General features: G+C 41.1%; 1 protein-coding gene across 1 annotated transcript in view; it reads left to right on the top strand.

Moving 5' to 3' along the window:
• Positions 1–16,200, top strand: part of TTC7A (tetratricopeptide repeat domain 7A) — a 181,703-nt gene that overhangs the window by 138,091 nt on the left and 27,412 nt on the right. The window contains exon 19 of the mRNA XM_054399317.1: positions 5,472–5,674. Within this exon, the coding sequence (XP_054255292.1) occupies positions 5,472–5,674 (203 nt within the window). The remainder of the gene's footprint in view (positions 1–5,471; positions 5,675–16,200) is intronic.

Raw genomic sequence — 16,200 nt, 5'->3', positions numbered from 1 at the left:
AGTATTTCTGTAATCCTCCCAATTGACCAGACCTTTTTTCCACATTTTGTAAACCTCCTTTTTCGAGTTTTTCTAAGAGCTCCTTACTTGTCTGTGCAGGTCTCCTGACTCCCTTACTTGATTTTTTTTTTTCAAGGGAATACATTTTTCTTGAGCTTGGAGGAGGCAGTAGTTGAATATTAACCAGCTCTCTTGGGATCCCCTTCCTTCTGGAGCCCTAGCCCACTGGATACTTCTAAGTAGAGTCTTGAAGAGGGCAAAGTTAGCCCTGTTAAAGTCCAGGATTGAAATTTTACTTATCACCCTGCTTCTTTGTCTGTTGATATTAAACTCTAACTTGTCATGGTCACTACAGCAAATATTACCCCCAATCTTAACATCTACAACTAGTCTTTGTTTGTTTGTTAATACCAGGTCCAGCATTGCACTCCTCCTTGTTGGTTCTTCAAGTACCTGGGAAATTATACTTGGCTAGAATGTAATATGAAGACTTAGAAATCCTTTCTTTGACTATAGCCAGTAATACATCTTTTGAGAGCAGGGACAAGAAAATCCAAAAGGTGCTCTTTCCGCAGAAGCAATTTTTATGTCACCTTTATCAGTCTTACTGCCTAAAAGATGGTGACTTCCTTCTTCCAGCTAAGAGAACTGTGTCCTTACCAGCCCCACTTCACATAAAGGACCCAGCTATCTTCTAGTATTTCAAGTATGTTTTGACTGTGCCATTTAGTATATAAGGTAGCTTGTGGTAGTTCTGTGTCACTTCCAGAAACTTTCACTCTAATGCTGCATTTGTAAATACAGAAATTAAGTGGTCATTTCAGCCCCTGTGAGACCCAAAGCTTGGGAATTTAAAGGCAGGTCCCTGGACTGCAGTTTATTACCAGTTACATAATGCAAAGACAGCAGGATTTGAGTATGTAAATCTATTGCCTCATTCAAAAGAGCGAACGGCTGGGCTTAGGTGAGTAGGAACATGTAGCAGCAGTTTCTGCTCTTGATTTCTGTGTCAAAGGTTTGCATCAAGTGAAATTATTGCAGTCAAGATACACCTTGAGGCATCTTTAATCTAATCTGCCCATGAATTGGTAAGCTACTGCATGGCAGGGTGGTGTCATAACATGGAACAATGACTAAACATCACCTGCCAGAAAGGAAAGGCAGTGGGGGAACCATTTGTCACAGTAATAGCTCTGTATTCATTGCTGAAGGCCGGGCTGTCTCAGAGGGAGTGGGCTGCTGGCTGAGGGCTGTTTCGGTAACAAGTGTTAATAGCTCCTGGAGGCAGATGATGTGGAACAGAAATCATCTCCCTACACATCCTCACAGGTGCTCTCACCTTCTTAACGTGTGAAAGGGCTGTTCCCCACTGTGCCATCCTGATGGGTATCTGGCTGCTTTGCTCTGGCTGCTTTGCAATGCAGTAGCATTTCTGGGGTGGACAAAGAGCAGACAGGTGCTTTATTCAGCCCTGATGGGCACACACAACCAAGTCATATAGAGCAGTCTACTTGTGGCACTTACTTGCTGGATCTTGGATAACAGCAAACAAGATTAGCAAGGAATGAAATTTTAACTCTTGGGTTGTTCGCACTGCATAAATAGAATTCAGATCTGCTTGATTTTTTTTTTTTTTCGCTAGAATTACATTTGCTGCTGCTTCCGTGGTGACAAGCACAATCACTCCTGACACTGCTTTGAAACAATTAGGAAACAGGAAGTAGAGTTGGTGTTCAAGGTGATGGCAAGCAGCTCTGTTCCTCAAACTAGCACTGTGATGCAGCCATGACTAGATTACGCTGTTGTTACTTCTCTGGACTCCCTAACTGATCTCTCTCAAATGATTTATCTTTGGCGTGAGAAAAAGGAGCCTGACTGTAAGAGAGCTGGCTTTGGCAGTGTCCTGGAAAGGGCTCTTGGTGTGTGCATTTGTTACTGATCTGGAGAGCGAGTAGATAATATGCTTCTGGCAATTCTCACTTGATTAAGGATCTTCACTGGAGATGATCTTAAATGCTAGCAGAAAGAGCTAACCTAAGTATGAGTGGATGTCTAGTTGCAAGTCAAGATAAAGGAGGCCATAGCCACAAGAGGAGACTGCAGTTGTTTGGAAGAACAGTAGAGTAAGCTGCATAGTACTGCAAGAGAGCACAGAAGGGAAGCATAAAATGAATATAAGAAAGAAATTAATCATGCTAGGCTGGACCTTGGAGTCTGCTTGATATCTGCTCATGGTCTCAGTGGGTGCAGGCTCAAGCTTCAGTTAGTGAATGAAAGGAGACACTTCATGATTTCATCCTGTCTTTGCATACAGTGCACTGAATCAGCCCATACCTATAGGTAAAAATGAGGAAATTCTTCCTAATTGCTCCAAAAAGGCCAATGGGGAGGGGATACATCCAGGATGATCATCTCTCTTTGCTCAGTAGTGTTTAGTGAGCATTTGGTGGTACTTAGTTTTAAACAGAATATAAATTTGTTTAAGTTCTTATGAAGATGGTGTTAAAACGAACAAGGAAGCTTGCAAACCTCAGAGTTTTAGAGTCAGAGTTGTGAAGAATGTCAGTACCATGAATGACGTAGTCCAACAGTTGGAGGCTCGTAAATGTTTTCCCTGAAGTATTGAGCCTTTCACACAATAAAAATGCAGATCTTCTGCACCTGTATCAGCCTGAGAAAATAGTGTCTGCTTTGGACTGTAACTGGGTGCCATGTCTCTAAAACAGAACTTCCTCACAAAGGCTGCTGATTTGGTTAGCATATCAGGTGATACAAGGAGATATGCTGAATAACCCAGTGGACAGGAAGCTGCTAACCCAGGTAAAACAAAGGCAGGTGGTATAGTACTTTCAGTACTATTGAGGGGGCATCTGTATTGCTGTGATAAATTTAATAACTCCTCATTTGGGGGTTTGATTTCTGCCTCTACTTACGTTTGTATTCCATGTTGCATAAGAATATCTTGTTAATCTGTAAATAAAATGAGAATGTCATAGAAGTGAAAAATGAGTTTACAGAAAACACATTTTAATGCAGTCCTGTCTATTTTTAGCTGGGTGGGTGCACTCCTTTTGTAACCCAAAGGCACCTCTCTCTCATTCTTTTATTATGCAAATTAAGCCTCCCACACCATTAAATCATTTTTAGTGACTATTGAGCCTGCAAAGAAATGGACTGAACTTTAATATGCTACATTACCATACCATAAAATACAATTTGTAAATCTTATTTAGATTCTGTGTTGCAGCACTTCCTCTAAACAATTGTTATTACTGAAGATGATTTACAGGCACCACTGGAAGAAAGACTAAGTGCTTTCCATTTTGTATGCATTGAAACACCAACTGTGCATGATTTCACATCTAAACCCCCTTGCTCCCAGTTTTTTTCTGAAATGAAACAAACCACATTATACTGTTAGTTGCTAGTAGAGCTTTTAATACAAAAGTATCCAGGACTTCTGCTGACTTCAAACAGTGGCGAGATTTCACCCCTTCTTTTGTGCCACAAAGTTTGTGCTTTGCAAATGAAGTGTTTATCTTCAAGCTTGGAAACATCACTTTGCACACCCCTGTCCTTATTATTGCCACATACACAGCATCAGCTGCTATGCAGCACTTGGCAGGAAAATTTTGGTTTCTTGGGAAGTGCAAGTAAAATACTGTCCTCCCACAAACCTTTCAATAAGACTGTGCACATACTCATCTTGATGAGGTACATGGCCTTGCTTTCTGTTCTTATAGATAGCCGCAGTCTCTTGGAGCCGAGGGACAGGATGCATGCTGAGATTGTATAATGATTAACCAGAGAAATGTATGTGAGTCATTCTTAAAAAATATAGCTCTTACCAAGGAACTAATTTTGACAGCCTTGGAGAATGGCATTTATCTGTAGCACAACCTAGGGATGGTTAAGAAATATTCAAGCATTTTCTTGACAGTGTCTCACCCTTCTTCTAGAAGAAATGCTTCAGAAGTGAAAGGGTGTTTGGCCGTGCTGTCATTTCAGTACATGATTGTTTTCAGTGTGCCAGTAGAAGGGCTAGTTGTGGTCCCAGTCTCATGTCAGATAGGCCAAGGAGGAACCTTTCCATGGTGTCAGGCAGGACTGCCTTTGAGATGTGAAGCTGTGAAGCTCTCATGTCATCAGGTCAAATCTCCACAGTTACCGGGGTCTGCCACCAATCTGAAACTGGCAAAGTTTCAAAGCTATTTTAAGAGGAATTTTCACCATCACAGAGACTTCCTGAGAATATTTACTGCCTTTAAAGTCAGGGAATTTCAGCAGTGTCTAACATCAGAATTATTTATCTGAACCTGGAGCCCAGTGTATTGTGTAGAAGACAAATCTGTTATGGACCAAAGAGCAACGGCTGCTGTATGAAGAGAGAAAGTTATTTTATATACAGAAGTGCGTGCATGTGTACATACATATATATATGTGTGTATATATATATATGTACATATAAAAGACAGTTTCCCATTTCAGTGACATGTGGCAGTAAAAATTGAATGTCTCTTTTGAAGCCTTTTGTATGAATCTAATGCATAATAAACCTAGAATTAGAACAGGCTATTTCAGTTGGAAGGAACCTGCAACAGTCATCCAGTCCAATACAATGAACATCTAGTCCAAATCCTGGGAAAGGTCAGTTTAACCATGAGCTATATCGTGAAATTTGTTTAACATGAAATTTGTTTTACTAACAAGCTCATAGTCAAGGATGTTAGTATGCCTGTTGCATTTTTTTTTTCTGAGAAAACCACTAAGAGAGTTGCTGATAGTTAAAGAAAGTTAATGACTAAGCAGTCTATTGCACGACCTCTGTTTTGGTTTTCTGTACAGTATATATGAGGAAGTAAATGTGCAAATACACAATATAAATAAGTCTCTGTGATAAAAGCCTTTTGATTCTAATAGTCTCTGAAAAGTTAAGAGACAGCTATCTCATAAACCAGACAAGCACGGAGAAACACTTTTAATCATCTTAAAATGTGGAAATACGCTTCTGAATAAGTTATCTAATGTCTGGTGCAGTCAGATGTAACCTGTTCCTCTGACATGTTTAAAATTCTCAGTAGACGGTGATGGCTTATTCTGTTCTTTTTTCCCCAAGATTATTTGGACATACGTGGTGGTTCCAAGTGGCTACCAGCCCTGCTTCCTGAGGGCTCAGTTCAGCACTGTTTACATTCCTGATTGAGCAATCCCTGAGGCCACCCTCTGTCAGAACAACACCTAAAGATGCTCATGAACATCTGTATAGAGCCCTTAGCGCTGAAAAAAGATCCATTCAGTGAACCCACTTGTGATAGTAAGCACTAACCATAATAGTAAGGACTGTGCAGGATCATCACCTCAAGTTTTAATACGCTTAAGAAAGATGTTATGTAATTAATGTGAAGAAAGATCTGTTACTTATTTCAGTTAATGATAGGGTGATATTTGGGTTTTGTTTTTGTATTTTTTAGCTGAACTCTTCATGGAACAACAGCATCTCAAAGAAGCAGGCTTTTGTATCCAGGAGGCAGCTAGTCTTTTCCCCACATCTCATGCTGTACTGTACATGCGTGGGAGGCTTGCAGAGATGAAAGGCAATTTGGAGGAGGCTAGGCAATTGTATGATGAAGCGCTCACAGTGAATCCAGCTGGAGTGGAAATTATGCACAGCCTGGTGAGTTTGCAGGGGCTCAGCTCCATTATAGTATTTATGTTCCTGATTAACTGTAATAAGAGGGGAGAGGGGTCATGCTTGCTCTGGATGCCATTGTCTTCCTAATCCTGAGAGGAAGTGACTGTTCCAAGAATAAATTGGGTAGCTTGAACCTCTATTTTAAGATTGGATTGAATGATTTTAACTAATCAGGACTTGTGTCAAGACTAAATAATTTAATTGACAAAGGCCGATAGTTTTGGAAGTCAATTCACTGCTTTGTCTTTTCTGCTTTTTCTACTAACTAAGCATTACATTTGTGGTTGATAGATCAAAGTAAATCACTGTGAAATACAGGGTTTGTAAACCTTGGCCTAGAGTCTTGTGTCTACTCAAATCAAGGTAAACTGTGAGTTGCTATAAAATGAATCTGTTACTGTCTTAAACTGCGGTTAGGCTCCAACCTTGAGTAGGGACAGTGACTCCACACTTGTGGTTTGGTTTTTTTAGTAACACTCCTATCCAGCAAGTATTTTTTCTGTTGCATCATCCTCAAAACAAACTTATTTACAGACATAGGGCTTAGAGCTCAATAATAGTAATACAGAGAGCTTTGTGGAAAACCAAACCCTATTTCTGTTATGTACCAGTACATAAAGGGTGGCTACCAGGACAAGGGAGAATTCCTTTTTACAAGGAGTCACATGGAAAAGGAAAGGGATAATAGGTACAAGTTACTCCTGGGGAGATTCTGATTGGAATCCAGAAGAAAAATTTTCACCATGAGAACAGTTAAACATTGGAATTGTCTCCCAGCAGAAGTAGTGGATTCCACTACATTGGATAGGTTTAAGACTCAGCTTGACAGGGTGCTGGGCCAACTCATTTCAACTGCACTATCACCTAGAAAGGTTGGGCCAGATGATCCTTGGGGCCCCTTCCAACCTGGCATTCTGTGATTCTGTGAAATCAGAACAGTTAATCAATAAGGTGTCTTGTTAACTGTAGCCATTACTAGATCTCTCTGGGATTCTTGACTGATATAATTTTTACAGGAATTCTATATCCTTGTGACTGCTTTGTGTCTTTGCTAGCAGATGGGTATTTCCTAGCATAAATTTGGACCTGATGAGGTTTGCACACAACTCCAAAACTGAAGGTGGGGTATCAGTGCACAAGATGACAAACGTAAAGTGAAGTTATAATTGAGAGAACATAGAGAGAACCTAGAGGCAAGGGCTGAGATACTTGGTAATAATAAATGTTTAGTACAAACCCAGCAAACGAATAGCTGGTACATGCGTCAAAGGAAGGTTACAAAACTGCTATGCACATCCCACATTTATATGAGCAATAATATTACTTTATTGCTGTGATCCAGCCTTTACAAAATCAGTCAGTAAATACCTGGCAAGATGGAATGGCATTCTTTGCTCAGCATTATGATTTCTGACAAGTCACTGATATCAAAACCAGCATCAAGTTAGATGCCAACATGCTGCTAGTAGCTTTCATTTTTGTCTTATTTATGGGCAGAACCACATACTGTGTCTTCCCATTTCAGTTGCTTGCAATTTTATGAAACTATAGTAATTTGGAATCAAAATTTATGCACATCTGAGATGCACATCTGTTCTGGCCCAGCTTACGTTGGAAAATGTCATCCAACATGGCTTCACTATTTCTGAAAATGAGGCTAAAGAAGTGACCTTAAAGGCTTCTGTGACATCTTCTTTACTGTCCTTTAGTATCTTCTAGGTTTTGTTAGGAATGGGTAATCTTTGTAATGTACTAATGTGCTTTTAGCCATACTTCAGAAAATTTTTCCTAGGTTATCCAAATTTTAAAACACATTTCAAAAAAATTCTAATGGTTTTGCCTTTAAAAACCTATTTTACACCCACTTAGTAAATATGTATTTCTGAAACTTCTAAGGAGTCTGTGAATGCTCATTCCTTTCAAACCCCAATATACTCCATCATCTCTTAGTCAAGGGACAGAAGTAAAGTTTAGGAGAGGTGAAAAAGACTGAGATGGGAAATTTTGGAGCAGAGACTCAGTCTATAAGCAAATAGGAAAGAGGAAAGATAAACTCAGTAACAGAATGAGATAAGGTTAGATAGAAAATATAATATAGGTAACACTGAATAAGACTGGACTAATAAGAAGAATGAGGTTAAGTAACCAGGCTGAGACATGTGGGTTGGAGGGTGGGCATGTTGGAAAGAATGAATTAAAAGGGCTCAGTCTTACAAGAGAGAAAAAGGAGCATGATCCTGTACTCTACTCCATAGCCTTCAGTCTCCTTAAAATACTGCATCCTCCTGTCCTGGCACCAGCAATTATCTAGTGAAAATCACTTGCTGAAGCATGTGCCTCATCTCCTTTGGCCATGCTGGCAGCCTGTGGTTTACACCTGTAAGATAGCAAAGGTCTGGTTTATCCCTGCTGTTATGAGTCATGGCAGTAGTTGCAAGATGCCTCATAATGGCATTCCTTTGTATGCTTTTCCAAAAGCTAGGAAATTGCACATAACAAGTTAGAAGCATCTGATGAATGCTATGGAAAAGCCTGCAAAGAAATTAATCATTTTGCCTTCAGAACAGAGATGGAATAATGTGCAGTAAACACAACTTTTAGGGCTATGCATCAAATAAAAGGGGCAAAAATAAAATATCGAATAGCTGCTAGCTAAGTGATTTTGTCCTGTGTACTGAATGAGACAGTGTCCCCCAAGGAAATCTTACCACTGGGTTTATACAATTGAGGATAAAATGTAACATAAAATGTAACAGGATAAAATGGTAAATTCTCCTCCAGGCCATCGTAAGAAGACTGAATGCCTTTCTGAATTAGCCAAGTACTAGCTGTACTGTTACTGAAATTACAAGTTCTTGAGCACAGTATGTTCAGTCCCTTACCAAAGGAAAATCTGTGTCTTAGATTATGCAAAAGGCCAAACTAGATTATCAGCTAGTTCCTAGTGTCTTCCAACTTGTATACACCAGCAGCTGAAACTCAATTCACACGTTCTGTTTTAGTGCTGATTACCCCAAACCTTTGAGTAAATAGTGTTCCCCTGTAACAATACTGTTGTGGGTATCTAATAAGTTACAGAAAGAGGGCCTGATTATGAGAATTACTGTTTGACTTAATGCAATTGCCATCCAACTGACCTAGTCCACTTTAAGAGAAAACTCCGCTGTAGACAGTGACAATTCTCCCTGGTGTATCAGCATCAATTAGCAAAGTAGTCATGTCTCTTCCCCTGGGCTCTCTGAACTGGGTTGTCAAAGCTATAATTGGAAAATCCCAACCTGAAGAGCATTGCTGGCTTTAAATGAAGGGCACACATCTAGCAATGAATGAGTCCATTGGGTGTCAATGGACACAGGGTCAAGTCACCACCATAAGAAACACAGGCTCTTTCTCTGTGTAGCTGAAATGGGCTGTGTTATACCGTGACCACAGAGTGTTTACAATAGCTGTCAAATCAATGTGCTTTGGGTATAAAGCACACTGCTGCATGGAAGAGCAGCACTGTACAGCAGCACTGCAGTGCTGAGTGCATCTGACGAGGTGGGTAGCAGACTGCTTCACTGCAAGGGCTGTTGGCACTTGGTTAGGAAACCACAGGCATGTTGAAAATACCACTTAGTTATGTTGTTTCTCCCTAACACTTGCCGTTTCTAAGTGATGCCATGGGATCCTTAAGCCTGTGTTTAGAATCACTAATGGCCTTTACAAAGTAAATATTACTGGCCTAATTTAAGGAAGCACATTTGCTGAGGAGTTCTGTTTTCATTTAGAAAAAACACACAGAATCAGGTTTTAGGGCAATAGAGAGCATACTTATGTGCCAAAGTACTCTGCTGAATTGTGGGGCTACTTGTTTGGTTGAACAACTGTTTGCTGTCTTCTGACAGGCTTGGCTTGGCCCTTAAAAACTCTACATACTGTAAGACCACAGCTCTCTAGGAAATAACAACTTGCTACTTTTTTTCCCCCCACATTTCTCCTTGTTCTATCTCATACTTTTCTGCCTTCCCTGTTTTTACTGGAACAGCCCTCTTCTTTTCTTCCATTCCTCACACTCATTTGGGGGCCAGCTTGCAAAAGTCATGGAGCAGTTATCCATTTCAGTGGGGCTGATGGAGTTTCCATTGAGGAGGTATCTTCACTGGTCCAGAAACGAGAGCTTAGCCCATATCCCTTGTCTTACACTCTGACCAGTCACCCTCACCAGATGCACAATTTCAAGCCAAATAACTACAGCTTACTTCTTTTAAATGTACTACATTTGGGTTGGTTGTATAACATCATGATATACATACCTTTGGGATGGTGATAACAGAACTGACACGTGCACAACAAAGTCAGAAAATATAACATAAGCTGGGGCAGATGACAACTCCTTGTAAAGTGATGCAGAAATCCACCTACCTCTATGTTACTAGAGGAAGACATTGAAATTTGCTAGTTCCCATCCGTGGAGCATTCCGTACTATTCTCCTCCCTTTTGATTTAGAGGAGAGAATCAATGCCAACATGTTAGATTTGAGTCCTAAAGGTATATACATAATATTGCAAGATAAACTAAAAATATACAGAGATAATTTTGAAGACTCCTGCCCAGCAGGCACCTCACATAGCACTTAGTTGAGTTAGAGCAGTTTTCAACAAGTTTCAGTTCAAAAGTTCTCTTTCAGAAGAAAGAGAATGCTGTATTTTAACAGGAAGGAAATGAGCACCCTCATTTCTGTCAGTGTGCCGGATTCAATGAATACAACAAAGAAATACAATTTAAAAAAAAGAATAAATAAAAGAATTCACTTGACTCACACTTGTTTCTTATTGATTGCAGTGGAAGATTGTAATGATTCCTTACTTCTCTTGAAGGCTAGTGCAAGGTTGATAATGATGTTATCATAATGCCGTCTAGTTGTCTGCCCTGCATTATCCCTATGCTTGATAGCAAAACAATACTGGATTTTGTTTGGTGAGGTTTTGTGAAGATTAAAATGGAAAGCAGCCTTCATAATGTATTTTTATGTTGTGACCACATAAATAGGTGGAAAACATAATCTAATGAAAATGTATTTGATTTATTAGAATCATATCATGCTTTAGGTTGGAAAGGATCTTTAAAGGTCATCTAGTCCAACCCCACCACAGTGATCAGGGATTGCACAGAGCTCAGTCCAAGCTCACGTAGAGTGTATCCATGGATGGGATGCCTTCCGCCTCTCTGGGCAACCCGTTCCAGTGTTTCACCACCCTCATTGTGAAAAAATCATTCCTTGTATCTAGTCTAGATCTACCTGCTTTATCCCTTGTCCTGTTGCAACAGGCCTTGCTAAAATGTTTGTCCTCATCTTTCTCATAGGCCCCCTTAAAATACTGAAAATCCACAGTACAGTCCCCCTGCAGCCTACTTTTCTCCAGGCTGAACAATCCAAACTCTCTCAGCCTGTCTCACCACTTGTCACCCACTCCATCTGAACATCAGGCCATTGACCACTACTACCCTCTGGATGCAACCATCCAACCAATTCATTATCCACCAAACAGTCCACCCATTGATTCCATATCTCTCCAATTTAGAGAGAAAGATGTTGTAGGGGACTGTATCAAAAGCTTTACAGACATCCAGACAGATGGCAGCTCTTCCTTTGTCCACTGATATAGTCACTCCATCATAGAAAGTCACTAGGTTGGTCAGGCAGGATTTGTGCTTGGTGAAGCCATGCTAGCTGTCTCAGTTCACCTCCCTGTCCTCCATGTGCCTTGTCAGAGCTTCTAGGAGAATGTGTTTTGTGATTTTCCCAGGCACAGAGGTGAGACTGACAGGTCTCAGGGTCTTCTTTTCTACCTTTTTTATAAATGGGTGCAGTATTTCCCTTCTTCTGTCCACCAGGGGACTTCATCTGACTGCCAGGACTTTTCAGATAACATGGGAAGTGGTTTGGTAACTCCATCAGTCAATTCCCTCAGGACTCTGGATTGCAATATATAAAATCAGCAGCCATGCCAAATGGCTTTACAGTCACATAGCATAGAATCATAGCATTGTTAGGGTTGGAAGGGACCTCAAGGATCATCTAGTTCCAGCCCCCCTGTCATGGGCAGGGACACCTCACACTAGATCAGGTTGCTCAGAGCCACATCCAGCCTGGCCTTAAAAGCCTCCAGGGATGGGGCTTCTACCACCTCCCTAGGCAACCTGTTCCAGTGTCTCACCACCCTCATGGTATAAAACTTCTTCCTAACATCCAACCTGAATCTACCCACTTCTAGTTTTGCTCTATTCCCCCCGTCCTATCACTACCTGACATCGTAAAAAGTCCCTCCCTGACTTTCTTGTAGGCCCCCTTCAGATACTGGAAGGCCACAAGAAGGTTTTCTTGGAGCCTTCTCTTCTCCAGACTGAACAGCCCCAACTCACTCAGTCTGTCTCCGTAGGAGAGTTGCTTCAGCCCTCTGATCATCCTCGTGGCCCTTCTCTGGATACAATCCAGCATGTCAGGGGCTCCAGATCTGGATGCACTACTCCAGGTAAGGTCTCACCAGAGCAGAGTAGAGAGGGAGAATCACCTCCCTCGACCTGCTGGCTACACTTCTCTTGATGCAGCTCAGGATGTGATTGGCTTTCCAGGCTGCAAGTGCACACTGCTGGCTCATGTTAAGCTTCTCATCCACCAGCACCCCCAGGTCCTTTTCTTCAGGGCTGCTTTCCAGCCGGTCCCTGCCCAGCCTATATCGGTGCTTGGGATTGCCCCGACCCAGAAGCAGGACCTTGCATTTGGTCTTGTTGAACCTCATGAGGTTGTCATGGGCCCACCTCTCCAGCCTGTCAAGGTCCCTCTGGATGGATCCCTTCCCTGCAGCATGTCTGCTGCACCACACAGCTTGGTGTCGTCAGCAAACTTGCTGAGGGTGCACTCAATGCCACTGTCCATGTCACCGACAAAGATGTTGAACAAGACTGGTCCCAGTACTGATCCCTGAGGGACTCCACTTGTCACTGGCCTCCACTGGGACATGGAGCCATTGGCAGCCACTCTTTGGGTGCAGCCATCCAGCCAATTCTTTATGCACTGAATGGTCCATCCATCAAACCCAGACTTTACCAGCTTGGAGACCAGGATGTGGTGCGGGACAGTGTTGAAGGCTTTGCTCAGGTCCAGGTAAATGATGTCAGTTGCTCGACCTTCATCTATTGATGTTGTGACCTGTTCATAGAAGGCCACCAGGTTTGTCAGGAAGGATTTGCCCTTGGTGAAGCCGTGCCAAATTGTACCAAATCACTTCTTCATTATTCTTCTGTCTCATCAGTGCCTCCAGGAGGATCTGCTCTATGATCTTACCAGATCTCCTTCTTCAGATGGTCACAAACCTGATCTTCACTCACAATGAGCAGTTCCTTCTTCCAGTCCCTGCCATTGTCTTCCATTATTCCAATAGTGTGGCTGGAGCCCTTGCCAGTGAAGACCATACTGATACGGTCCAGCCTGAGACTTCTCTTTTGCAGGCTGAACAGTCTCAACTCAGCTTCTTATACGCCAGATGCTCCAGTGCCTTGATGATCTCAGTGGGCCTTTGCTGAACAGTCTCCAGGATGTCCATGTCTTCTTTTATTGGGGAGTCCAGAACTGGGCACAGGACTCCAGGTGTGGTCCCACCAGTATCGAGTAGAAGGGAAAGATCAGCTCCCTTGTCCTTCAGGCAACTCTCCTAATGCAGCCCAGTATACTGTTAGGTGCCTTTGCTGCATGTTGCTGGCTTATGGCCAGTTTGTTGTCTACCAGATCCTTTTCTGCAAAGCTGCTTTTCATTCAGTCATCCCCCCCTTGAAGTGAATCTGAAGCTAATACCATGACTTTTTTTTTTCTTCAAGTAGATACTAACCTTAACACTGTCATGACTGTACCAGGTCAGACCAGGGATTCGACTAGTCCTTCTCTCCAACAGCAGTGTAAGAAAGTGTCTAGGAAAGAGTGAGAGCAGGGCAAGAACATATGGTACTTGTAAGGTTGTGACTTCTCTCAGGAGTATCCTGAAGTAGATGTAGATTAGTAATTCACTGTAGATTTCTCCTTTGTCAGCTTTCCATGAGCCTGTGTTAGCTTTCAGCATTCACACTACCTTTTTTCAAGGTCTGTTTTCTGCTCTACAAAGAAGTGCCAAATTTTGTATGTTCTTGATGCAGCTATTCCTAGCCAGACTGATGTATCTTATTCTTTTGAAAGACATAATGCATAAATGATTCTTACTCATCCTCCCTCCCATTGCTGACTTCATAGATACCTGTCACTAAACCAGTTCCATTCCTTTCATTATTGCTGTTGCCTCTCTTTGACCTTCTTACTGTTCTTTTTAAGATGAGGCTAGAGCAAATAATGCACTTAGAAAAAATTAACTTAGCTTCAAAGGCAGTATGGTAGACTCAGTGTTAAAAAACCCCTCACTGTCCTGTAGTCAGCTGCTTATATAATTGATACCTATGTACATTTTCATACCAATGCAACATGTTATTTAAAATGTTTTGTATTAACCTGATCTCATTATCATAGCCCTGTTTCTGTCTCCTCATACCTTTAGGGGCTATATTTTATTTCTGTACATTCAGAATCTCTAATGAATGCATGGTGATTTGTAACAGCAGTGAGCAGTGTGGTGGTGTGGTCTTAGGCCCTTGAAGAGATGTCAGCACTGCAGTCCGAATACTACACAGCCAGCAAGCATGCAGTCCTAGTCTTTGATATATATTTTTCATTCTGCTTGCCAGAGACATCTTTTTAGCTGGTGGAACACAAATGTCAGTACATTGTTCTTGATTAGATTAGAACATTTTAAAACTGTACGATCCTTTGTTTAAATCTTCTGCTCTTAATTGTTCAGATGGATGCAAGGGCTGAATGAAAAGAAAAAGCTTTTATAAAGAAGAGTCTTGGGCTCTTTCATTTGGCCTTCATTGTGTATTTAGGATGCAATTTCACATTCATTTCAGTAGAAGAGTCAACCTATTGGCTCGAGACTCACATTTGGTAGCATTGGGATAATTTGAAGATGGCAGTTTCCACTGATTAGAACATGGAAATGAATTATTTCTGTTCATTTGTTTCATTTTACCTCACAGTATGGTGCATGTGTCCTTGTTTTCAAAGGCATCCATTCACTTAATAAAATCATGGCTTGATTGCTTAATATTTTCAAGGATGACATGCATTGCTTCCTTGGGGATTTGTTTTGTGCTGCCATGAAGTAATCATATAAATCATGGTGCAGATTCTCAACATGGGTAAATATCATAGCTCCATCATACCAAAGTCTGTATGTCTTGTAAGGTAGCTGGGACCCTAATTAAAAGTATTTGTACCTTGAAAGCTGAAGCTAGAATGTTTCTTAATGCATGCTTAAATGTGAGAACGAAAGAGCATAGTTTTCACATGAATAGAGTTCTTTATCATCTAAGGAGCTACCTTCTGTCTAGTTTATCAAATTTGTTTGCTGTTTTGTGGGTAAGTTTGCTGTGGTCTGTTTCAATTTTCCAGTGGCGTTTCTTGCTCCTTTTTTATTTGTATTTGTGTACAGAGAATCGAATGTCACTGTTAAAATGCATCTCCCTTTAGTTGGGACAACTGTGCATTTGTCCTAAGTGTAATTAGGTGGATAATTGTATCTGGAGCACAATGAGCAAACTGTTTTAATTGGTTTTGGAGATGTTTCTTCCTAGCTGCATTAGATGTTCCTCTTGCTTTGGCAAAGGTGATAAGCAGAGTTAAGGACTGAGCAATTTTGATTAAGTGAACAGCTGTAGTATTTTTGTGATACTGAGAATATTTTTCATTATTGCAGGAACTGCTTAAACAAATACTTAGAGGGAGTCTTTGAGAAATTACTGTCAGAAGAACTTGAATTTCAGTAGATGATGACAGCAAAATAGATTTCTAACTTTTACATAAGAACAATTGCAGCTTTACTAGTAATGCTATGCTTTTTCTTAAATACATCTATACAGTGAGATCATTAAATGTTTTTGATGCTATCAGATGTATTTATTGTTTATATTTATTATCCAAAATGTCTGTATGTAAAACCTGCTTCAAGAGAGGGTAATTTTAAGGTTTGATTTATTTATTGACTATCGTTTTTAATTGCATTATGCATGTGTGATGCTAGGCCAGTGTGACTTCTAAGTCATAATATAGTGGAATGCATAGAAATAGAAAAATAAAACCCAGTATCACAAAGAATGTAAGATGCTCTGTATGCCATGTCCTTCAAACCTGAGAAGCCATGAACCGTATTAACTAGGGCTGTTTTGTGGGGAGTGCTGACAGAGGTGATGATCTGGCATTGAGCGCCCAAAGCAAATGCATGAGACTGAGCAAGCTCCTGGTTTCTCCTCCCAGACTGAGCACCATTCCATGCCATTTATGAAAACTCTTTAAACCTAGGGCTTTGCTACTGCTGCGCAACAGGGTGGGTCACAGAATCATAGAATCAACCGGGTTGGAAAAGAGCTCAGAGATCAAGTCCAACCT

This window comes from Indicator indicator, chromosome 2, assembly GCF_027791375.1.
Source record: "Indicator indicator isolate 239-I01 chromosome 2, UM_Iind_1.1, whole genome shotgun sequence".
Lineage (NCBI taxonomy): Eukaryota > Metazoa > Chordata > Aves > Piciformes > Indicatoridae > Indicator > Indicator indicator.
This window is presented reverse-complemented; position numbering and strand designations above follow the sequence as displayed.